This window comes from Brachyistius frenatus, unplaced genomic scaffold (genome assembly GCF_029030835.1).
Source record: "Brachyistius frenatus isolate BFR_SWC_R1_liver_20210118 unplaced genomic scaffold, ASM2903083v1 Contig_73, whole genome shotgun sequence".
NCBI lineage: Eukaryota > Metazoa > Chordata > Actinopteri > Embiotocidae > Brachyistius > Brachyistius frenatus.
The window spans coordinates 571,687-594,267 of NW_027210672.1; the positions used below are offsets into that span (position 1 = coordinate 571,687).

The following is a 22,581-nucleotide window of genomic DNA, read 5'->3' on the forward strand; positions in this document are numbered from 1 at the left end:
AACAAAACTATAATTACAGCCATTAAAAATAAACACCAACTTAACTGCCCCACGCTCTGAGCAGAAACCCAACGGGACTGCACCGTAACGTGGCCTCTGCAGCATGTCTGTCGTTTTGTTTGACGAGCTCCTGAATTTGGACCCGAACAGGAGGAAGGCGTTTCAGACACTCGTCCTGGAGCTCCGAGGGCCCACAGACGGGGAGTGTAAATCTGTATCTGGGGTAAAAGGAGAGGGGGAGGGGGGTATATTTTGGGTCTGAGGTGTGTGTGTGTGTGTGTGTGTGTGTGTGTGTGTGTGTGTGTGTGTGTGTGTGTGTGTGTGTGTGTGTGTGTGTGTGTGTGTGTGGTCACAGCCTGTCTCATATGTCATATGCGTTCAGCCGGATCTCGAGGCAGCTGCTCTCTGGTGAGTGTCCTCCACAGCTCTGTTTTTTTTTTTTTTTTTTTCCCCCAGTCTCTCCTGTGTTTTAGTTTCTCTCCTGTCACATCTGCTTCTGTGTGCACACGCATATCTCTTCGGGGAGTGTTGTTGGTGGATTTCTTTATTTAATACTGTTTTGGCTGATTAAGAGCTGTGACCTCAGCTAAGGACTTTTATGCGTTGCACTCAGTTTATGGAAAGATTCAAATTCAAGACCTCAACCGTAGCCACAAGTTGGAATTTGCTTTTATAGGCATCGGGCGTTTAAATGTCAAAATAAGCGCTGCAAGACAGTTCACGGGCTTGACCAATATTTTTGGAAAGATGTTAATCGGGTCTGTCATGAATACCGAGGCCTCAAGCAAAGAGCAAACTCACGTAGTTGCAGCTCCACAGACACACTGCCAGAGTACCAGCACACAAACAAGCGTTATATTTAGCTTTCACTTCATGTAATGTGCAAATTATTTTGTTCAAACTATTACAAGATATTATCCTCTGAATTTAGCTTATTGCAGGTGTATTGGTAATATTGTATTTGTTGGCTCAAAACCATACCACTAATGTGAATTACCATCTGCAATATACATATAGTTTGTACAACACACAATACAGTTGTTGACCAACGAGCAACAATAATCATATTTTTTCTTTCGTTCAGAAACCTATATATATTCACACAAATATATATAATGTTATTATTATGTTATTAAGCATGTAATTTTTTTCACAGAACAGGTAAAAGGTGTATTCCGTGTATTTCATGTATATAGCTTGTTTGTGTGTGTATTTATACATTCGTCATAAATTATTGTTTTACATTTTTTTTTTTTTTTTTGGTTCTATTGTATTTTTATAGTTTGTTTTTTTTGTGATTTTTTTCTTTGTATTTTTTTTTCTTCTGTATCCATGAGCTGCTTTGACGACTAAATTCTCTCACTCTGGGATTTTTTTTTAAAGTCTTATCTTATATTTTTAAACATTGCAGTGCAGAAATTGAAAAACAGTGTCGCCGTTACATAATTTGTCCACCAGAGAGCGCTAAAGAGATGTATAACGGTAAAAGTCCTTTTATGTATGTTATATATTTTAGGAGATAAACACGAAATACATAATAAAAACTTTGCTTATTTTATATGTTTTTGTATGAATATAAGTTGATATGTCTTAATAAGATTTTTTTTAAGCTCCCAAAAATGTACATGTATCCGTCAAGCTCAATAAAAACAACAAGAAAAGCACAAATATTTGGTCCAACAACACTTCCCTCAAGACTCCCTGGACTCATTTATAAAAACTTTTTTTTTTTTAAAGTTGCACAAAATTGTGAATTGCCAGAAAACTGTATTGATAAATGAGTCCCATCATGCTTTGCTTTGTAGATTTGCATGCAGATGACCCTAACAAATTGCTACCGTCTAATCTTCGCGACCTCAATATCACAGCAGGTTTGATGCCCCGTTGCGCTGAAAATGACCCTGCCTCTCCGCCGTGTAGGAATGGCCACCACTGGCAACCTTTCCGAAGAGCAGGTGCACTGCTCCATCTGTCTGGACGTCTTCACCAGCCCCGTCTCCATCCCCTGCGGACACAACTTCTGCCAGGGCTGCATCCTGGGATACTGGAAGACCAGCCCCTTGTACCAGTGCCCCATGTGCAAGAAGTCCTTCTACAAAAGGCCCGACATCAGCGTCAACCACGTTTTGAGGGAAATCGCCGAGCAGTTCAAGGAGATCAGGGTGAAGAACGCGGACGGGAAGAGGAGTGGCGAAGAGCGAGACGAAAAGACAATGGAGAGAAGGAAAAAGGAGGATGAGGAGAGGCTTCTGGAGAAAGATCAGAGGCAGCAGCTTCTGGAGGAGCTGAAGCAGAAGCAGAAGCAGGAGAAAGAGAAGGAGAAGGAGAAGGAGGAGAAGCAGAAGCAGGAGAAAGAGAAGGAGAAGGAGAAGGAGGAGAAGGAGAAGGAGGAGAGGAGCAAGAGGGAGGAGAAACAAGGCGAGAAAAGGTCCCCACAAGAGGAACTACCGGCGTTAATCCCTCCGACATCAGCACCTAAAACCTCTCCTCCGTTGTCACCCCAAGTCTCGGCTCTGCGTCCGCCGCCTCCGCCGCCCCAAACATCTCCCCCGCCCTCGCCTCAAATCCCCGCCGCGGCGCGAGCCTTACCGTCGCTTCCTTCTTCCGTAACCCCGCCTCCGTCCTGGGAGGAGGTCCTGTGCGACGTCTGCCTCGGCGAAGGCCGGCCGAAGGCGGTCAAGTCCTGCCTGGTGTGTCTGACCTCCTTCTGCGAGGAGCACCTGAAGTCCCACGCCGCCCGCTTCACCAAGCACAAGCTGATCGAGCCCGTCGCCAACATGGAGGACAGGATGTGTCCGAAGCACCAGAGGCTCCTGGAGCTGTTCTGCAAGAAGGACCAGACGTGCGTGTGCGTCCTCTGCACCGAGACGGACCACAGGGCGCACTACACCGTCCCTGTGGAGAGAGAGTGGACGGACAAGAAGGTGAGACGCGTCGGTCGTCGGCCAAACGCGCAGTTCAGAAGGTCGGACGGCGAAACAGCTGTCACGGTAGAAACTTCCCCGCGTAGAAATGTTTGAATTAAAATTGCATTTCTGTTTTCTTTTTAGCCTTGGTGAACAAATATTGCACGGGGCAGATAGAACAACGTCACAACAACAATATAACAACAAAAGGGACGCAAGGAGATGTTATTAAAAGAGTGCCAGTCAATCCTCAATGTAGAAATATGACATTTCTGTTACTTTCATCTTGCTGCTGTTAAACAGACGAATCGAAAGAAGTGGAGCAGTAATGCTAAATAATGACACCCTGCTCAAATAGGTGCAATCGGGTGATTACGTAAGAATCGTGTGACTCACATCCGCCACGGTGATTTTGAAATGATGTGTTCTTTCACGGACGCTGTCGGGTGTCATGTAATAGAAATCTGTTCTCACGTCTAAGCGTGCCTCCAGCCGTAAACATGAACACACAACCTCACTCCGAACCGACGGTGAGTCTGTGAACACCAGAGATTATTGCGTAATCCAGAGTGAAGGCCACCGGGTCTGCAAGCGTGTCGGTCTACGGCCCGGTTAGTTTTTAGCTTCACCGTTTAAAAAAGAAAAAAAACAAACTCTCCCCAACGAGCAAACGATCGCCAACCGAGTTCACGCCGAGTGTCTTTTCCCGGTACCGGGCGTGCGCCCGTCGTCGGCCGCGTTCACGTGAGATTATTCTTCGCAGGCGCAGCTGAAAAGGACAGAAATAGACGTCCAGCAGATGATCCAGGACCGAGTGAAAAAGGTGGAGGAGGTCAAACACTCGTTGGAGCTCAACAAAGTGAGTCCGCATGGGATCAAAGGCAGACTGTTGTCACACACACACACACACACACACACACACACACACACACACACACACACACACACACACACACACACACACACACACACACACACACACACACACACACACACACACACACGCACAGGATTATTCAACACAGAGCTTCTGTATTGTCAGGCGAGCGCTCAGAGAGAGATCGAGGAAAGCATGCAGGTGTTCTCGGAGCTGGTGCGCTCCATCCAGAGGACTCAGGCCGAGCTGGTTCTGGTCATCGAGGAGAAGCAGCGGCAGACGGAGCGGCGGGCCGAGGGACTCGTCGCCGAGCTGCAGCAGGAAATCACGGAGCTGCAGAGGAGGAACACGGACTTGGAGAACGTGGCTCGGACCGACCACATTCACTTCCTAAAGGTGGGAGAGGATTTCTCACGAGGGCGGTCGGGGATCGCTTCAAGTCGAATGCCAGTTTGAGCTTTTTACCCCTGAAAGTTTTTTTTTTTTTTAAAGTATAGATCTGGATTTGGAAATCATCCGTGATTCTAACGAGTGCCATTTGAGTGCTTCTCTCTTTAGATCTCTTGCTGAGGTGGGACTGTTGTTTTGTTCTGTTTTGCATTGTTATTATCGAGGAGGATAATTATGGAAAAAATGAACTTCTTCCACCACCTGCTTACGAACGTAGTAGCACAGTGCTGGAACAACAGTGCCCTCTTTCTGTTCTGCACTGTACTGCAATCCAAACAAATGGGATTTAAAATAAACTTGGGAGATTAGAAACTCCCAAAGAATCTAAGTAGATATTTACCTTTAAATCTATGTGATGGTTTAGTTTGTTTGAAGAAAAGAAAAAAGAAAAAAGAAAAAGGGGAAAAATCCTGATAATTAGGACTCAAAGTTTTTATAAACAAAACATCACCACGGCCTTATGAACTATGCATTAAAAATCAGATTTTGTTTCTGAATCTCGTGCTGTGTGCGTCTGTGCAGAGCTTCCCGGCCCTGATCACTCCTCCAGCGGTTAAAGACTGGTCTGAGACCAGCGTTCCCACCGACACGTGCGTCGGCATGATCAGGAGATCCGTGTCCAAGGTGGAGGCCGCGTTGAGCGACGTGATCGACAAGCTGTCTGACAGCGGTAGGATTTCCTTTAACGTGCCGATATACGCCGTCTTCCATATGTTTCTGTTGAGAGCACGTCCACATGAAACTCAACAGGACTGACGGGTAATTTGTCTTTTTTTACAGAGATCAAAAGAATTCTGAAATATTCAGGTACATTTTCTTTTACTTTCAGACATCTGTATTCGCGTCCTTTAAAATGCATACTGCTTATTTTATATTTTAACTCTTTGTGTTTGATTTTATGCATTTTATGTTCTTCTGCATCTCATTTCTTTTCTATATTTTTAAATGTTCCTTTATATCTGTTTTTATGTAAAACACCGCATGTAATTCTGCTGTTGAAGCACTTTGAGCTGCATTTCTTGTATGAAAGGTGCTATACAAATAAAGTGTATTATTATTATTATTATTCTATTTTTTCATATTAAAACGATCCAGCAAAATAAAAATCCTTCGTTGTGTCTCACGTGTCTGCAGTGGACGTCATCCTGGACCCCGACACAGCCAACCCGTGGCTGCAGCTCTCTCAGGACAGACATCAGGTGAGACACCTGGGGGCCTGGCAGGACCTCCCGGACAACGCCGACCGGTTTGACACGGTGGTCATCGTGCTGGGCCGGGAGGGCTTCACTTCGGGCCGACACTACTGGGAGGTCCAGGTCGGCGACAAGGACGACTGGTACTTGGGCGTGGCCAAGTCCTCCGTCAACAGGAAGGGCCGGATCTCTGTGAGCACCGCACAAGGCTACTGGGCTCTGGCCATGAAGAAAGGCCACGGGTACCGGGTGTCCACGTCCCCGCCGCTACCGCTCTCCCTCGACCCGAAGCCCAGGAGAGTGGGCGTCTACGTGGACTACGAGGAGGGCCAGGTGTCGTTCTACGACGTGAGAGCTCGGACCCACATTTACACGCTGGAAGACACGTTCACGGAGAAGATCATGCCCTTTTTCTACCTGTACTGTTGCGACAAGGCCTCGGATACCATGGTGATCTGCGCTGCGAACGAGAAAAGCCTCATCAAGCAAAGCTAAGGACGAGTTTGACCAGAAAAAAAAAAAAAAAAAAAAAAAAGAACCCATCAGTGGAGAGAAGAGCGCTGACGGAAGTGAAAACAGACTGGATTGTCTAGTAGTCACACCTTAAAGACTCGGGGACTTTTTGACTTCTAAAGCTCAGTAATTAAAGGAATAGTTTGACATTTTGGGAGATACGTTTACTTGCTCTGTTGCTAAAGGTTTGATGATGTAGATACCGCTCTCACATCAGTGTGCTAAATGTTGTCTTAGAGGCCAGTTAGCTATCAACGCAAAGACTGAAGCGCACGGCTCTGACACGAATTTACAAAATCTATCTACAAGACTCTTAAGCTTACCGATTCATGTGTTGACTGCAACACCAACGAGTGCAGCTAGAGGTCGGCTCCTCAAAGCCTCCAGCTCCATAGACTCCCATTCAACTTCTCTCATGAAACACAAAGTCAACACATGTTCTTATTATGATGTTGTTAGCTAAAGACACGAGCTTTCTGATGGTAGTTTTCTGGCGGTCCATCTGAAAATAATCACATCATCGATTAAAAAGCAGCATGTTTTTTGGGGGTGTGTCTATCAAGTTTCAGGTTATCGGTGGGCGGGGCTTAGTGTCCTTGTCGCTGTTGGCTGCCGCTTGGTTGAGGAATATTTCTTTGGTTTTTGTATGGCTTACAAAGAAAAAGAATATAACGTTGTTTGGGGAACTTCGGAGGTGTTGGTAGACTGATGGGCTTTTAAAGCTGTATATCTTTAGCCCAGGGCTAACGATAGCTCTGAGCTAAGAATATGCTGTATGAAAAGTCGAAACGGTGCCAGCTAAAGTCGGGGTTAGCCCACTTTGGTCTGTGCTAGTGTGAAAGCATTCTTAAGACGAGGCTAACAGCTCCCAGTGTGAAAAGCATATGCTATTGCCTAAAAGATAGCCGTTTCTCTCTGCTTCCAGCCCTATGCTAAGCTACGCTAGCAGGCCACTGGAGTCACCTTAGTGTTTACTGCACAGACACAAGAGTGGTATCTTCTCATTCAGCTCTCAGATGTCAAAAGAAGCCAAAGAAAAGTTTTGTTTTCACTCATCTGGTTTCATAAATGCATGTTGATATTTAGCGTATCTGATCCTGTGAAAGCTGTGTTCTGCTAGAGAAGTGTTTACAACAATAAATGTTCTCAAACATGCTCAAAATTGCCACCACCTCTTTCTGCGTGATCAAAAACTATTTTAAGTTTCATTTCAGTAAAATTACACAACTTGACCACACCCACCAAAGTGATTGGAGCCGCCCCAACTTCTCCGGGTTCCTTTATAAAACAATTTCAGTGTGGATTGTTGTCAGTGACTGAATTGCGGCGTATGATCTTGCATTTGAGAGTCAGTTTCAACCTCTCCTTCGTCAGGTGAGTCTTTGTTCTGGGTAATTTTGCCTTTTCTGTCCTGTTTTGGCTCTTAAAATACAGAGCTGTAAGAACATTACTCATCCTTATTCTATACTTGCAGAATAAGGATGTGAAAGCGGATTCACATGAACATGACTCACCGGGCGGGTCCGGACTGGCATTGTTGACAGCTTTGAAATAGAAATTTTGAAATACCTATCAAACTTTTCTCCCAGTTTTCGTTTCTACATTCAGTATATGACAAAAACATTTTTTAGATTTCATCTGATGTAAAAAGGCTAAAAGAAGCTTATCGATCACATTTTCTCCCACAGCGATTCCCATAATGTCAGCGTTCAGTGGCCTTGCTTCATTGCCCGAGGGTCAGTTCACGTGTCCGATTTGTCTGAACGTCTTCAGCGACCCGGTCACCACACCGTGTGGTCACAACTTCTGCAACTCCTGCCTCAGCCGGCAGTGGGAGCGCAGCGAGCTGTGCTGCTGCCCGACATGTAACAAAAGGTTCTACGCGAGGCCCGAGTTCTCCACGAACACGGTCATGGCCGAGATTTCAGCCCAGATCAAGAGGAGAAAAGTGGAGACGCTTGAAACGGCCGAAGCGCCGTGGCGAGTGAAGTGCGACGTGTGCGTGGCCTCGAAGATGAAGGCCTCGAGGTCGTGCCTGGTGTGTCTGACGTCGTACTGCGAGGCCCACCTGGAGTCTCACCGCAGGGTTCCCTCCCTGATGAGGCACAAGCTGATCGAGCCGCTGGAGAATCTGGAGGAGAGGATTTGTGAGAAGCACGAGAGGCTGCTGGAGTTTTTCTGCAGGGACGAGCAGGCGTGCGTCTGTCTGCTGTGCTGCGAGACGGACCACAAAGACCACGACACGGTGCCTGTCGAAAAGGAAGGGGCTCGGCAGAAAGTAAGACGCTCGCTTTTTGAAATTCTGGTTCATTTTGTTCCACTAAAATTATATTTAAAAGACAGCCGTGCCCTTTAAATGAAGAACTAATCACATTTACTGTCTTGTAATTCCGCATTGTAGAAAAATATTGAGTCTAAAAAAGCACAGATCAAACTGATGATCGAAGAAAGAATGGAAAAGATAAAGGCATTCACGGATTCCTCCGAAATGAGGAAAGTGAGTATTTCTGTACATGCAAAATTTAACATGAATGTAAATCTTTTCTAATATCATCATTTTCTATGACAGGAGAACATAAACAGAGAGATTGAATTCAGTGATGAGCTCTTCCGTACTCTGATGAATAAGCTAGAAGAGATGCACACTAAACTGATATCCAACATCAACAAAAAGCTCCTAAAGTCACAAGACAAAGACGAAGAGATGATCGGAGAGCTGCGTGAGGAAATCGCAGAGCTGCAGAGAAAAGACTCGCAGCTGGAGGAGCTCGCACAAAGTGAAGACCACCTTCAGCTTCTGCAGGTTAGTCGACAATATAAAACTGGCCGAAGTTTGTGGGTCTGAAAAATGAAGCCGATTGGGAAGTGGCTTAAAAGTGTTATACCGCTGAAGGCCACTGGGGGGCTGGCTCCAAAACAAATCCGGCACCAATATAGACTGCATATAAAAGTAGACGTAGCTTCCGGCTCTGAAAATGAGGCCGATGCAGAAGTGCCTTACGCTGCGATACCACCGGGTGCCGCTAGAGGTTTGGTTCCAAAAAGCTCCATGGACTCCCATTCAACAAGTCTCAAAAGATTCTCAGTGAATCAAATTTCTCCACGAGTTGTCTTAGTGTGGTTAGTTAGAGTCGCTCTCTTATTTGTTTTCTGGCCGTCCATCTGAAAATAATCCGTCATTAATTATAAAATAAGCTTCAAAAAGCCGTGTTTTTGGGGGCGTGTCTGTTTGATTGGCAGGCCTGTGGCGCAGTCGGGTGACGGCCATCGGTGGGCGTGACGTAGTATCACCGGGTTTCCAATCAGATGGAGTCAGATCCCCCGCTGGCTCCCCAGGTTGCCAGTATAGATTGGCATATGTCGTGTCTTTGGTTTTTCAGTCAAATCCGCCCCTCGCTCCTCCTCAGCTTGTCCAAATATGCTCACGACTGCCTCCAAGAAAATCAAAATGGCGACGGCCAAAATGCCAGACTTGTAGCTTCAAAACAGCAGTTCACAAACCAATGGATAATGTCATGTCATAACACCTACATGAGCCACAAACATTCACTGCTAGATGATGCAAGTTTACGACATGTTCACAAGAGGTGCCACAAATTTCTTTAGTCTTTATCTTGTTTTCCGCCGCTGTTGCATTTTTTTTTCCAAAAAAAACACCCATTTCTACCGAGTTAAAATTTTTTTTTTTTTTTAAAAACGTGGGTATTTCATCGTTTAAGTCTCTGCAGGCTTTGAGCAGCATCTCAGACACCAAGGACTGGTCCCGGATCAAGGTTTACTCAGAGCTGTGTGTGCAGACGGTGAGGAGAGCCGTGGGTCATCTTGTGCACAGTTTTCAGGCGGAGCTGAAAGCTCTGACAGACACCGGTGAGTATCTGCTGCATTTGTCTTATTCGCGAAGACGTCATGAGTTCGCCATAATTGTGCCGTCGTCTTTCCGCGTCTTACAGAACTGAGCAGAATGAGACGATACAAAGGTGAGATCATAAATATATTAAATGTACTTTTCAGTGATGATTACCAAAGATGACAGCTTCAGCTCAACCTATTTTTTTTTTTCCCCCAGAATCGGTGACCTTCGACCCGTCCAATGCTGGCGGTCACCTCGCGGTGACTGAATCTGGGACTCGTCTCAAGTACTACAAAATCGCACGCTCCCCTTTCTTAGAGGACTCAAACAGATTCACGTATCCCATGGTTTTAGGGACGAAGGGCTTCACCTCTGGCCGGCACTATTGGGAAGTCCAAGTGGGCCGGAGAAACGACTGGGATGTCGGCGTTGCCAAGGAAACAGTAAAAAGAAAACAAAAGGTCCCTGTGGTAAAAGAAAACGGATTCTTTGCCATCGGAAAAGAGGGATTTGATTACAAAGTCCATTGCAAACCCGACACGGTCCTCCACCTGTGTCCCAGGCCAAGATGTGTCGGCGTTTATCTTGACTACGAGGCCGGCAGAGTCTCGTTCTACGATGTGAACGAGAAGCGGCATATTTACTCGTTCAAAGGCGAGTCTTTCACAGAGAAACTCTTCCCGTACTTTTATCTGCACAGTGGGGCAAAGAAATCTGAGCCGTTGCTGATCAGAAATGTATCAAATTTCCTCCCTTTCTCATGAACCTCCTCTCTAACCAGCTGAATAAAAGAAGAGTGTTGTAAAGTCAAAACCTACAACTCCAATTAGGTCCTCTGAGATGAAAAGCCTTCGAAATTCGCTGCAAGTAAAACAGATGCGTTGTTGAGTAATTTGAACTTCAGTAAAGTTTGAGATCTAAAAAGGGCAATTTTGAGCCAGTGTTGCAACACCGTTCTTGGACGCCACACCTTCAGTTTACAGATGACACCCTGTAAAATATGCAATATACACTACATGATAGCTTCAGTTTTTATGCTCCACATATCTGGAACAAAGTCCCAGAAACCTGCAGGTCTGCTGCAACTCTCAGATCCTTTAAATCAAGACTCAAGACTTTTCTGTTTGCTTCCTTTCACTGAATCAGATTTGAGGATGTCTTAAACTGCACTGTAACGTTTATCCTATTTTTTTTTTTTAGCTTGCTTAATGTTTTAATCACAGTTTTTAATATTCCAATCACTGTTTTTAATGTTTTAATCACTGCTCTTGGTTTTATGTGAAACATTTTGAATCGCCTTGTTGTTGAAATGTGCTATACAAATAAACTTGGTTAGTTTGCCTAAAAGACTTGTGGGTAAATATGCCTTTTTCAGGCAAAATTTCTGCATTTTCATCAGCTTGTGCATGTTGAACTCACAATAATAAAATACACAAACAATCAGGGATGGGCATTTCAAGCAAAACTACTATTTGAAATTAATTTCGAACTATTAGATTTTTTTTTTTATTTTTTTATTTATTTATTTAATCGCTTAATAACAAAGAACTGACGATTTAAGCTTTTTTTTTTTTTTTTTTTTTTTTTTTTTTTTTCATGTATTCTTTTCTAAAATGATGAAGTAATCCCCAGCAGCACATCTACAGTAGTCAGATTGTGTGTTTGCTTTGTTAGCCGTTTCCGAGGGTCTCCAGTCATTGTGCTGAGCTAAGCTAACAGGCTGCAGGCTGTGGTCACTTAACGCAGTGGTTCTCAACTGGTGGGTCGCGACCCCTTGGAGTTCAGTGGGAAAATAATTCAAACTTTTATTTTGAAGTCTAAAGAATTTCTGATGCTGCGCATTTATTTTGAAGGACAAAGGAAAAGTATTTTCCCCGTGATGAAGGATGCATAGTTGCTTCCTTCCCTTCACTTCCCTTTTGAGGAATGTAACTGAACACACGAAAGAAGTGCACACGCTCAGAGGGAAGACAAAGAGAAAGCAGACGCCTGTAAGATGGGAGAATCTCAACAGCTGAAATTTAACTTTATATGACACTATAATATGTTTGTATTTGCATTATGTTTTTCTACAACTACTTCAATCCACGAATGCTTGAAGTTAAAAACAATGTGACCTTTGACGCAGTCTGCAGTGGTCGTCCCTCTTATCTGGAGTTGGAACTGCTCCCTCGGAGGTCGGAGCGAGATCCGTCTCAGAGGACCTGAATCACAGAAAGACGGGATGGATCGTACGTGTCTTTTACTAACTTTAAATAATGACTTAAAAAAAAAAAAATTGTAACAGAGCGACTTCCTCTTACAGGGGCAAACTTCAGACCACGTAAATCTACGCGGCGTAATTCAAGTAAGTTGTTCTTAAATAAAAACCTGCTTTAAACAGAATCCGAATCTTAATAACAAACCGTTTTGACTTTTAGATACTGCTGCTGTAATTAATGCAACATCACCAGAGGCTTTCAGCGCCTTGTTCCATGAAGGTGAATCTTTACACTTTATTGTGGTTAATTTGCATGAATTCCTTTTAAATGACATGCATTCAAAACTCGGCATAGATGATTTGAATTATCTGCCACATTGCTGCTGTTTTTTTCTTGAGGCTTTTGACAATAAAAAAAAATATTTTCTTGCATTTCAAAGTTTTTTACTATTACTGATATTACTACTATGTCTTCATTTTTGTAAGTTTTTTTTTATTTTTTTTTAATTAAAACTTTTTTTCATCGATGACATTAAGTGATGAGAGCATGGACACCAGCACGGACGATGCAAATAACATCAACGACACCCAACCGATTCAGGAAGCGCCTGATGATGTAATATTCATCCCCGACACCCGACGAATTCAGGAAGCGCCTGATGATGTCATACTCATCCCCGACACCCGACAAATTCAGGAAGCGTCTGATGATGTCATAATAATCCCAGAAGCACAACTGTCTCGGCCAATCCGTAGGGAGACGTCTGAGGTTCTGGTGACGCCTCACACACTGCAGGTATCAGACGGAGGAGTTCCAATCAGCGGTGAGTTTATGTTTGTTGTTTAACCTCAAAGCAGAATATTCTGATTTGATTGATAATTCTCTCTCGGTTTTTATGGCAGAAGAACTCGGGTCATCCCCGGCAAGGCCAAGTTCTTCCCCAACCGGAGCGATAAGGAGGGGAAGAAGAAGAAGAAGAAGAAGAAGAACAGCTGAACTATCCGTCGACGAGGAAGTCCCGCAAGAAGTCTTGGCTATGGGGGCAGCAGCCTGGAGGATGTCTGTCAGATTGAGGGAGATCAAATAATCTGTTGTCTTTTACTTCATCTGAAGCAGATCGTTGTTAATAATGGAAGAAAATAACCATTAAGGTTCCGTCCGTAATTCAAACTTTACAGTCAGAAATTGAAGACAAGAGGATTTAAGACGGAGTGATTCCTACACGCCCGCACCCCCCACCCCTACTGCGGAGGAGCCCTCTGATTTCCAGCGTCTCCATGATTCGAGGCCCTCCAATCGTCTTCAACACTCCGATTTCCGGCGTCTCGAAAGAGTTGGGCGCGGCCCTCGAAAGCGTAGCCTCTACCGCCGCCGCCGTAAAACACGTTACCACCCTACATATACCCCGCTGCAAACCAGAACCCGATTTCACCGAATGGATAAATGGGTCTGGGAACCCTCCGGAATTTGTTTGCCATGCTTAAAAGAAACTTCTTTCGTTTTAAAACTTGTATTAAGCATTTATTGCCTTTCCTCACCAGAATAAAAGCCAAGTACGCTCCAAATGTGTGTGTTTGCATGACTGACGTAAACAGATCATTCCTATCTGTTGCCCTTTTTTGGAGCTTCAGCTGAACGCCTGTGAGGAAACTTCACCTCCGTTTTATCATGTACACATGGACAGGCATATATGGCTTAATGAGCATCCAGGAAACAACAAAGTCCAAAAGGGCCGCCCCCTCTTTTTCTTTTTCCCAGCAGTGCCAGTGATAGGCGTGTCTGTGTACCCATCGAAGCAGGAACCGACAGATCAACTCTCTTAAATCGTCAGCAAAGACAAAATCGTAGTTACAAGAAACACAAGAAAGGTAGGTTGAGTTCTATATTTGAATTGAATGTTCAGATATTTATAAGGGAAGTTTCTGTTATTAAACTGACGTGTGTTGACATTCACGAGAACTTGTTTGCATTGTTTATGGTTCACGAAAGTTCTGAATGAATCCGTTTCATTTTCAGCAGCTGCTGATATTTAGACTGTGAAGTGTCGAAAACGTGATTCGACATGCGGAAATTTAGCATGACTGTAAACCCTGTAGGATATTTTTGACAAATGATGGAAGTCCACCAGTCATCTTGGATTCATCTTCATCTGGATTGTGATTGGCTGGCGGATGTACAATGTTTTGAAATCAGAGGCTGATGTAGTTTCTTCTCAACTCTTCTGAATGAATGGCGTACTTACACGAATAGAAGGCTTGATTCATTACAGATGTATTTGTGTATTGAATCACTATTACCCGCATATTTATGACCTCTACAGGGCCTCACGAGTAATTTCTGAGCCGGGATGAATTGCTTTGTGGTTTTCCAATTACTGAAGAGTTTGGTTGGTGTGTGCTAACACTTATAACATATTTAGCATTTTTACGATTATTGGTATTGAATTTTTGGTTTTGTTTTTTTTGTATTCACCCGCCGATCAAACGAATTCACGTCAAAATGCGCTGCTTCGGCTCTGATGCGTCGTCTCTCTCCGTCTGCGGGTGTTGCGCAATGTCCCGCCCACGGCTTTATCTGATTGGTTACGAGTATTGGCCAATCGACGCTGAGAACCTCTCTCCGCCACGGAGGAAGCTCGCTTTCGCTTCAGTGGCAGAGAAAGCTTCCAGCAGCTGATCGGAGCTGCGTTTCAAAGGGAAAACAGAAGTTCAAAAACACACCACGCTCAAGTTGCAGGAACGACACGTCATATTTAATTGCTCTTTTTCACAGTTTGACGACAACACGTTGTGTTTCGTTGAAGTTCGTCTCACACCGGTAGCGACTCGTCAGTGTTTCACCGACCACCGCCGGTAAAAACACACCAGATCTTCAGTTATTTACCGAGTCCCGGTGCTGCCGCTTCGTTTCAGCGCCAGTGTGAGAGTCGCTCATGCATTTTTATGTCACTGAAAATCGCGCTAATTTCTGTGCTGCTGCTCGTGTGTACAATGCAGGGAGGTGTGTGTGTGTGTGTGTGTGTGTGTGTGTGTGTGTGTGTGTGTGTCTCTCTCTCTCACACACACACACACACACACACATTACGCAATAAAAAACCCAAAGTTAAACTATCAATGGAGAAACCGCAAGCACATCCTGCTGGTGCTTCAGTATTTTTTTTTTTTTATTATTCACAATAAATAGCCCACATTGCAATATGTACCTTCATAATAAGATTACATAGTGGCAGCATTTCTATTTTTAAAGTCATTTCAAATAAGTTTTGTTATTCCGAATTTTGACATAAAGATTTGTACTTTTGCTGCAAACACGTGGGTTCATCGGGTGTCTTTAATGACCAATGATCGGTATCGAACCTGAAAAAGCCATGCAGGTCGACCCCGAGCTAACACCACGCTTGTGTTTTTCGACAGAGTTGCATGCATGTATACACACATGTCGGAGCCTCCTCAGTGCTGCATCTGCCTGGATGAGTTCAGCAGCCCGGCCTCCCTCCCCTGCGGACACGGCTTCTGCCTGGGGTGTATAGGGGAGTACTGGAGGATTCACGGGGCCTGTCAGTGCCCCCTGTGCAAGGCCGTCTTCCCCACCAGGCCGCAGCTCCAAACCGACCGGACGCTACGGACCGGCGACGCGCCCGCGCCTTTAAAAGCCGGAGAGGTTCCCTGCGATTTCTGCCCCGCAGAGCGCCCGGCGGTCAAGTCGTGCCTGGCGTGCCTGGCGTCGTACTGCGCCCCTCACCTGGAGACTCACTACCAGAGGGAGGATCTCGGGCGCCACCTGCTGATCAGCCTGGTGAAGAACCTGGAGGGCTCGGTGTGTAAACTGCACGGGAGGCGGCTGGAGAAGTTCTGCAGGAGTGACCGGACGTGCATTTGCGCCATGTGTGCCCAGACGGAGCACAGGGGCCACCACTTGGTCTCCGTCAGCAGGGAGGCGGCGAAGATGAAGGTGGAGTATAATAAAAGCGCGATGCAGTCGCGTAAACACTTGTGAAACGGGAATACTGATTTTTACAGACAAAAGATTTTAGTGAGACTATGCAACTTTCAAAATAACAGTTGAATTCACAAGCATAATAATAATAATAATAATAATAAATAAAAAATAATTAAAAAAAAAACACATTCAAGTTATTAAACAGGGATTTTAAGCATAGCCTGGAATGACCGCTATCTTATAATGGCTGGTGTTGACAAACTTTAAGTTTTATTCTGCAGAGAGTTTGTAGTCTTCTGTGCTTGAGCTAAATACAAAACTGCTGTTAAATAAAATTGCCATTTAGGATAAGTCCATAACTGTCTCTATTTGCAAATGATGTTTGACAAAAAGTTACTTTTGTTTTTCATAGGGACGGGACATGATTTTCAAATATTGAAATATTCGAATAGCCGTTATGATATGAAGAAAATCGATTAGTACGTGCGACTGTCGTTCTTCCTTATTTCCGCTGTTTTTAACGGCGCCCGGTTCTAAAACCGCAGACTTGACACGAAGGTTTCAAAAATGTTCCGATTATACAAAGTACCACCGTTAATCAAACAATGATCCCGATTGCAAAACAAACCAAACGACATGGAAAGTTAATGAGAGCGAAACCTTCATGCAACACTCGGAGAACAACCATCTAACCACCGGTTCCTTTTTACGTCACTTCCAACGTGTCTGTAGTTCGTCACGAGCCGACTCGGCGGTACTGACGTTGATGTCTTCAACCACACAGGTTAGCCTGAAACGGAGAAAGACGAAACTCCAGCAAGAGATTCAAGAGAGACGGAGTGAAGCGGAGAAAATCAAACTGTCCGCGGAGCTCGGCGGAGAAAATCCAAAAGAGACGCAGAGTAAAGAGCTCGTCGAACAGCTGGAAGAAGAAATCGATGAGCTGCAGAGGAGAAGCGCCGAGCTGGAGCAGCTCTCGCAGGCCGAAGACAACATCCATTTCTTACGGGTATTATATCAGGCAGATCGCAGATCAAATCGTTGAACTCATTATTTCCCTATCAAAATAGCTTTTGGGACATTAAACACGGCACAACAACCACTGACCTCGACTCTCTCGTCTCTGCAGAGATTTCTACACGCGTCTTAACAACTGAAAAACTGACGAGTCGACAGGAGTGCTGGAACGAAGCTTTTTTTTTTTTTTTTTTTTTTTCTTTTTGCAGTGTTCTTCTCTAAAATGATGAAGAAATTCACATCTACAGATAAGAAGAATCATTTCACTCCCACATTTTTCGTCATGAAGATAATGGCCAAAACTAACAGCGTTACGTCGGCAGTTGGCTCTCCTGTGAGCATTTGTAAACCGTTTTTAAGAGTTAAATAAGCATTTTTGGTATTTCACGTTTCAAAGTTCACTGCAGATTCTTGAAGCTTGTTTGGGAACCATGCGAGCCTGTAGTTCACAGTCTGTCTGCCTTTAATTTCACATTCGATAGTATTCCCCACTGAACTGTAACTACTTCAATTTCTTTTGTCGAAATGAATCTGAAACAAAAGACAATATATGCTGATTTAAAGAAAAGGTGAATGAAGATCCAGTAAATGAAAAAAATGAAGTGAACTTGGCTGCATGAATGTAACTTATACCTGAATGGATGATGTAATAAAGGGAAGTAATTAGTCATTAACAAAGACTGAAAAAGTAATATATTGTGCTTTTGCCAGGAAAGAAAACATCATTAAATTCACGTTTTGACTTGCTTGTTGGGAGTTCTGCCTCTGGCTCGTTCACCAATGATGAAACTTGCAGTTTGGGTTTACTTTCAGTTTTACAGGGAAATGGGCATTTGCATTGAGCAACGATTCTTTAGGAAACGAAACTCAACACTGATGGAAAGTTCCCAAAGGAATGAGACACGCCCAAGACGTGGCTGTGAAGATAAGAGAGGAGAATCCACGCCCTGGGAGTCAGCAGCATCTCCACAGCTGAAAGGTAACGTATCAAAAGGTGTTCACCTCTGCTTCTTTTCTTCAACATGACTTTATGGTTCCTTCCTTTTTTTTTTCAAATGACTTCACAGTGTGAGATGCTTTTTAAACTGTGTGGATCTTGCGTGGTGTGTTTGTTCAACACTTTTGTAACTTTCGGGTATGGTGATTTAGCACGCACGCACCAGGTTGATTTACTCAGCAGGTGTGGGATCACTAATACCTCGGAGCTACGATGGTGCGACGCGTGTGCTAGTATTCAACGGTCTGGAGAAACTTTATACTGTAGTTAATTGCACATTTGTGCATCTAAAATGATATATTGGGAATTGTTTCTCACTCGGAAGGAGTTCTGAAATCCAAAATTCTCAAGAACTGTTAAATTGAATTTAAATTTCTGGAATTAAATGACCTTTTCTGTAACTATGTTTTGTATGACCTGTAAATTATTGTAGTTAGTATTTTTTTTTACAGAGGGATTTGTTCGTAGATCATTAATGGCCTAATTTATACAATAACTTTATTTTTTATAAAATATTTGGGCTGTTAACAGTATTTACTGATTTTTTTTAATGATGAAAAGAGAAATCTATGTCGACAAAATGACAGAAGGATTTTGAACCCGGCTCCATCCAAGGTTTTACATTCATGTTGTGGAAATGTATGCAAATCGACACTTAATTACGTAAAGTCTCATTTGCATATGCAGACATGCAAATTCAAAAATGATTATTTTAATTTTGATAAATAACTGGGGAAGTTTCATGGTGATATCTTTTTTTTTTTTTTTTTTTTTTTTTTACCGGTAGTGTTTGGCTTCAAAAAGATATTTCTAAAATGTCATCATTCTGACTTCCCTGACTCCATCACCCTTTTTCTCTTCTCTCTTAAATTTGCAAGCTGCTGCTTTATTTCCTCAAACATTTGAATAAAAAGCAACAAAAAAAAAACACGCGCCGACACTTCACTGTCATATCTGTAATTGGTGAATCTTTCCGTTGCTGTCTTTGAGCAGACATGGCCTCCACTTCTGCACCCACCGCCGAGCGCCGCTCGCTGGAGGACAACCTGATCTGCTCCATCTGCGAGAAAGCCTTCGAGTATCCCGTCACCACGCTCTGCGGCCACTCCTTCTGCGAGGAATTTCTCCACTGCACCGTCCGGTACAACGAAAGCGTGTGCCCGCTGTGCAAGACGCACGTGAGCAAAATCCCCGAGGTGAACGTCGTCCTCCAACAGATCGCTCAGCGGGTGAAGACGAGGGACGAGGACGAGAACGAGGACGAGGATGAGAACGAGAACGAGGATGAGAACGAGGACGAGGACGAGTTCGGCGGCGGTGCCGGCGAGGTGGCGTGCGACGTCTGTGCGCCGCCGAAGCGGCGGGCGAAGAAGTCCTGCCTCTTGTGTCTCAACTCGTTCTGCGCGACCCACCTGGAGAACCATTACACGTCCAAAAGGCTGAAGGGCCACAAGTTGGTGGAGCCCGTGGAGGATCTGGACACGAGGGCCTGTCTGGAGCACGGACGCCCCTTAGAGCTGTACAACAGGAGGCGGCAGATCTGCATCTGCATTCACTGCATGGAGGATGGTCTGGCGGACGTCGTCTCCACCGAATGCGAATGGGACGCGAAGAAGGTAAGAGTGACGCGTGGAACGCCCTCGCGTGTTTTAATTCTCGACGGCAGTTCATATTGACGTCACGTCATCCGACACAAACGATGCAAATGTGAAGAGTTTTGCGTAATAATTTGCATTTTGTCTGCTACAGGCTGAACTTGACGAGATCAAGGCCAAGTTTCAGCAGAAAATTCACGGGAGAGAAATAAAGCTGGATGAGATCGACGCAGATCTCAAGAGCATCAAGGTAAGCTGACGCGAAGTCAGGACGGATCTGGGATTTGAAAAGTCAACCGGACCGGTCCGTCGAAGTTAAATATATATATATATATATATATATATGCGTTTAATCGTTTTTTTGACAGAAGTAGCATCGAGCTGCACGGCATCAAGAATCTGGTCAGCTTTCAGAACAAAACACCTGTTTGTCTATTATTATGACAAAGTCGTTAGTTCCTGGTCTTTCAAGTACTAACAAACACTGTATGTAAAACAGTTATGAAATTAGTACGAGAATAAAGGTATGTTTTACCACTTTAAACATGGCCAACTATGTCAACGTTATTTGTGGGTAGGTAAGAACAACAATACACACAAAGCTGAGAAAAACTAGACCTCGTTTAACCTCTAGAGGTGCAGAATCAAGGGAAAATAATCAAATCAGGAAGTCAACAAAATTGGGCAGACAAATCGCCGACAAAGAACAAAACGGCAACGCACACGTGACGTGTCCGACCCGTGGTGCTGTCAGGAGAATTGGAACTTTGAGGGCCAAACACCAAACCTGACCCAGAAATACAGTCAAGATTCGTTCGCACCAAATCACTGCAGTTCAATACGAAGCTAACGTTTCAGATTAATCACATTTAATTGTTGATTTCAAGTTCAGAAATCAACTCTCAGTGCCAGATGCAGGACAGTAAAGAATAAAAAGAAAAGGAAATGTCGAATAGACAATGAATGCACTGATTTTTTATTTTTGGGGGGGGGGGGGTGCATTTTAAGGACAAGCTGGAGGATGAGTTGGGCAATATCAAGGCTGTGTTCAACGCCATGTTCACCATCCTGAAGGAAGCGGAGGCGAGAATGCTTCAGCCGATAAAAGAAAGGAGGCAGGTCGTGGAAAAAGAAGCGGAGGACCTCAGCAACGAGCTGAGAGCAGAGATCGAAGAGCTCCAGATGAACATCTCCAAGATGGACGATACATCTGCGCTGGAGGATCACATCTTGTTCCTGCAGGTGAGAGGGAAGCTTTGAACGTCTCGGGAACGGACAACTGTCGAGACGAGATGTTTGACGGCTGAAGGGAAAGTGTGCACGGTCAAGAGCTGCATAACAATAAAATGACTTCTTCATCATCAAAAAAAAAAAAAAAAAAAAAAGGCCTTATTTCTGGATCATCTCTTCTTTTTCTCAGAGCTACCCGACTCCTCCAGACCCGAACAAAATGACAGACAAGGAGGTCAAGTTCAACACCTCGCTGTCCTTGGGCACCCTGAGGAAAACCATGGCAACAATGATGGAAAAAATTCAACAGGAACTGGAGACGCTAACCTCCATTGGTAAGACTTGACTTAACGACAGTAAACGCTGCTGTGACGACTACATTTCTCCACTGTGGGATTAATAAAGTCTAAATGCTGAAAGGCAAAATGTTGATTTTAATTGATCCAAAATTCTTCCCTCACTCCACAGAACTTGAGAGAGTCCCAGAGTTTACAGGTATGCGATATGTGTATTTTAATTCCTCCTGACAAGATCTTTAAAAGAAAAAAAAGACTGTTTATATAATCCAATTAACAATCCGTTAACAATTAACTCCAATTAACAGTGGACGTGAAGCTGGATCCGACCACCGCGCACCGCCGCCTCATGTTTTCTGACGACGGGAAGGAGGTGATAGACGGAGGGAAGGACCAGGGAGTCGACGACACTCCCGGGAGGTTCAAGCTGTTCGGCGGCGTGGTGGCGCGCGACAGCTTGACCTCCGGGAGGTCGTACTGGGAGGTGGAGGTGCGCAACAAGAGCGGCTGGGATCTGGGCGTGGCGAGCGGCAAAGCCGACCGCAAGGGGAAACTCACGCTGAAGCCCGACAACGGTTTCTGGGTGACGGCGCATTACGAAGGCAACAAGTTCGCGGCCCTGACGGCGCCGCCGCGTCGCCTCTTCCCGCCAGAGAAACCCGAGAAGGTCGGCGTGTTCGTGGACTACGAGGAAGGCCTCGTCTCCTTCTACGACATAGCGGCTCAGTCCCACATCTTCTCGTTCACCGAGTGCTCGTTCCAAGACGAGCTGTACCCATACTTCAGTCCACACGTGAAGAAAGATTATGACAACACCAAACCTCTGATTATATCTCCTTTGAAAGGAACCGGAAATCACACGGGATGATTCCTAAAAGGAAAACGTCTGTTTTGTTACGGGATTTTAGTGGTCCAGATTTCAGTAGTGTTTGTGATTAGACCTGTTACAAGTCTTACATAATCACCTTGATTGTAATCATTTCTTTTTCAATTGTTTGAGGTTTGACTAATGCTCTTTTAAGTGACATCATTTCATTGCATTTATACTCCTTATTTCTTCCATAGTTTAATAAACATGTGAGCCTAGAATTTAGTGCAACACACCAGAAAAGAGGACTCGGCACTGGCTTTATAGGAAAGCCAGATTTACACAGACACAACGATGATAAAACAACAACCACTGTTATTTACTACTATGATGATGATGATTATTATTATTTACTTTATTTACTCACAAAGCAGCTGATGTAAACACAAACACGACTCCGGCTCTTCTAAGGAGCCAGATTTACAAAATATCTTCATTATGAGATCATCAAAATATGAAATATTTATGAACAAATCAAAAACATGAGATCACCAAATAAACAGGTCATAAATAATAGGTTGATGAGAACTACATCTCACTGTACAGGTGCTTCCTATGCATATTTTACTTATTTATTTTTCAACTGTTTGTTGTATTTTTTATTTTATTTTTTATTTATTTTTTTAGCCTTTAACCCTTGGACACACAA

General features: G+C 44.2%; 4 protein-coding genes across 8 annotated transcripts; all 4 read left to right on the forward strand.

Annotated features, from left to right (window-relative positions):
- Positions 1-351: 351 nt before the first annotated feature.
- LOC138626358 (E3 ubiquitin-protein ligase TRIM39) lies at positions 352-6,096 on the forward strand. 2 transcript variants are annotated; one of them, XM_069707939.1, is made up of 7 exons: positions 352-408; positions 1,921-2,924; positions 3,670-3,765; positions 3,949-4,179; positions 4,756-4,903; positions 5,014-5,040; positions 5,368-6,096. In XM_069707939.1, exons 1-7 carry the CDS (start codon positions 366-368, stop codon positions 5,919-5,921), a joined length of 2,103 nt encoding a protein of 700 aa, XP_069564040.1. In that variant the 5' UTR covers positions 352-365; the 3' UTR covers positions 5,922-6,096. The 2 variants fall into 2 exon arrangements, with proteins under 2 accessions (XP_069564040.1, XP_069564041.1); XM_069707940.1 differs by having other exon boundaries at positions 361-408; positions 1,869-2,924.
- Positions 6,097-7,236: 1,140 nt separating this feature from the next.
- On the forward strand, positions 7,237-11,234 carry LOC138626357 (E3 ubiquitin-protein ligase TRIM39-like). Of its 2 annotated transcripts, none has more exons than XM_069707936.1 (7): positions 7,237-7,313; positions 7,628-8,217; positions 8,341-8,436; positions 8,509-8,742; positions 9,659-9,806; positions 9,890-9,916; positions 10,006-11,234. In XM_069707936.1, the coding sequence occupies exons 2-7, from the start codon at positions 7,639-7,641 to the stop codon at positions 10,551-10,553; spliced, it is 1,632 nt and encodes a 543-aa protein (XP_069564037.1). In that variant the 5' UTR covers positions 7,237-7,313; positions 7,628-7,638; the 3' UTR covers positions 10,554-11,234. The 2 variants fall into 2 exon arrangements, with proteins under 2 accessions (XP_069564037.1, XP_069564038.1); XM_069707937.1 differs by having other exon boundaries at positions 9,668-9,806.
- A 2,279-nt stretch (positions 11,235-13,513) lies between these two features.
- On the forward strand, positions 13,514-17,213 carry LOC138626369 (E3 ubiquitin-protein ligase TRIM47-like). Of its 3 annotated transcripts, none has more exons than XM_069707964.1 (4): positions 13,514-13,858; positions 15,404-15,941; positions 16,714-16,938; positions 17,156-17,213. In XM_069707964.1, the coding sequence occupies exons 2-4, from the start codon at positions 15,414-15,416 to the stop codon at positions 17,171-17,173; spliced, it is 771 nt and encodes a 256-aa protein (XP_069564065.1). In that variant the 5' UTR covers positions 13,514-13,858; positions 15,404-15,413; the 3' UTR covers positions 17,174-17,213. The 3 variants fall into 3 exon arrangements, with proteins under 3 accessions (XP_069564065.1, XP_069564064.1, XP_069564063.1); XM_069707963.1 differs by lacking the exon at positions 17,156-17,213 and adding an exon at positions 17,059-17,145; XM_069707962.1 differs by lacking the exon at positions 17,156-17,213 and having other exon boundaries at positions 16,714-16,974.
- A 513-nt stretch (positions 17,214-17,726) lies between these two features.
- LOC138626363 (E3 ubiquitin-protein ligase TRIM39-like) lies at positions 17,727-22,539 on the forward strand. The gene is made up of 7 exons (XM_069707950.1): positions 17,727-17,925; positions 18,937-19,559; positions 19,693-19,788; positions 20,547-20,780; positions 20,959-21,103; positions 21,237-21,263; positions 21,373-22,539. The coding sequence occupies exons 1-7, from the start codon at positions 17,727-17,729 to the stop codon at positions 21,930-21,932; spliced, it is 1,884 nt and encodes a 627-aa protein (XP_069564051.1). The 3' UTR covers positions 21,933-22,539.
- The last annotated feature ends 42 nt before the right edge of the window (positions 22,540-22,581 follow it).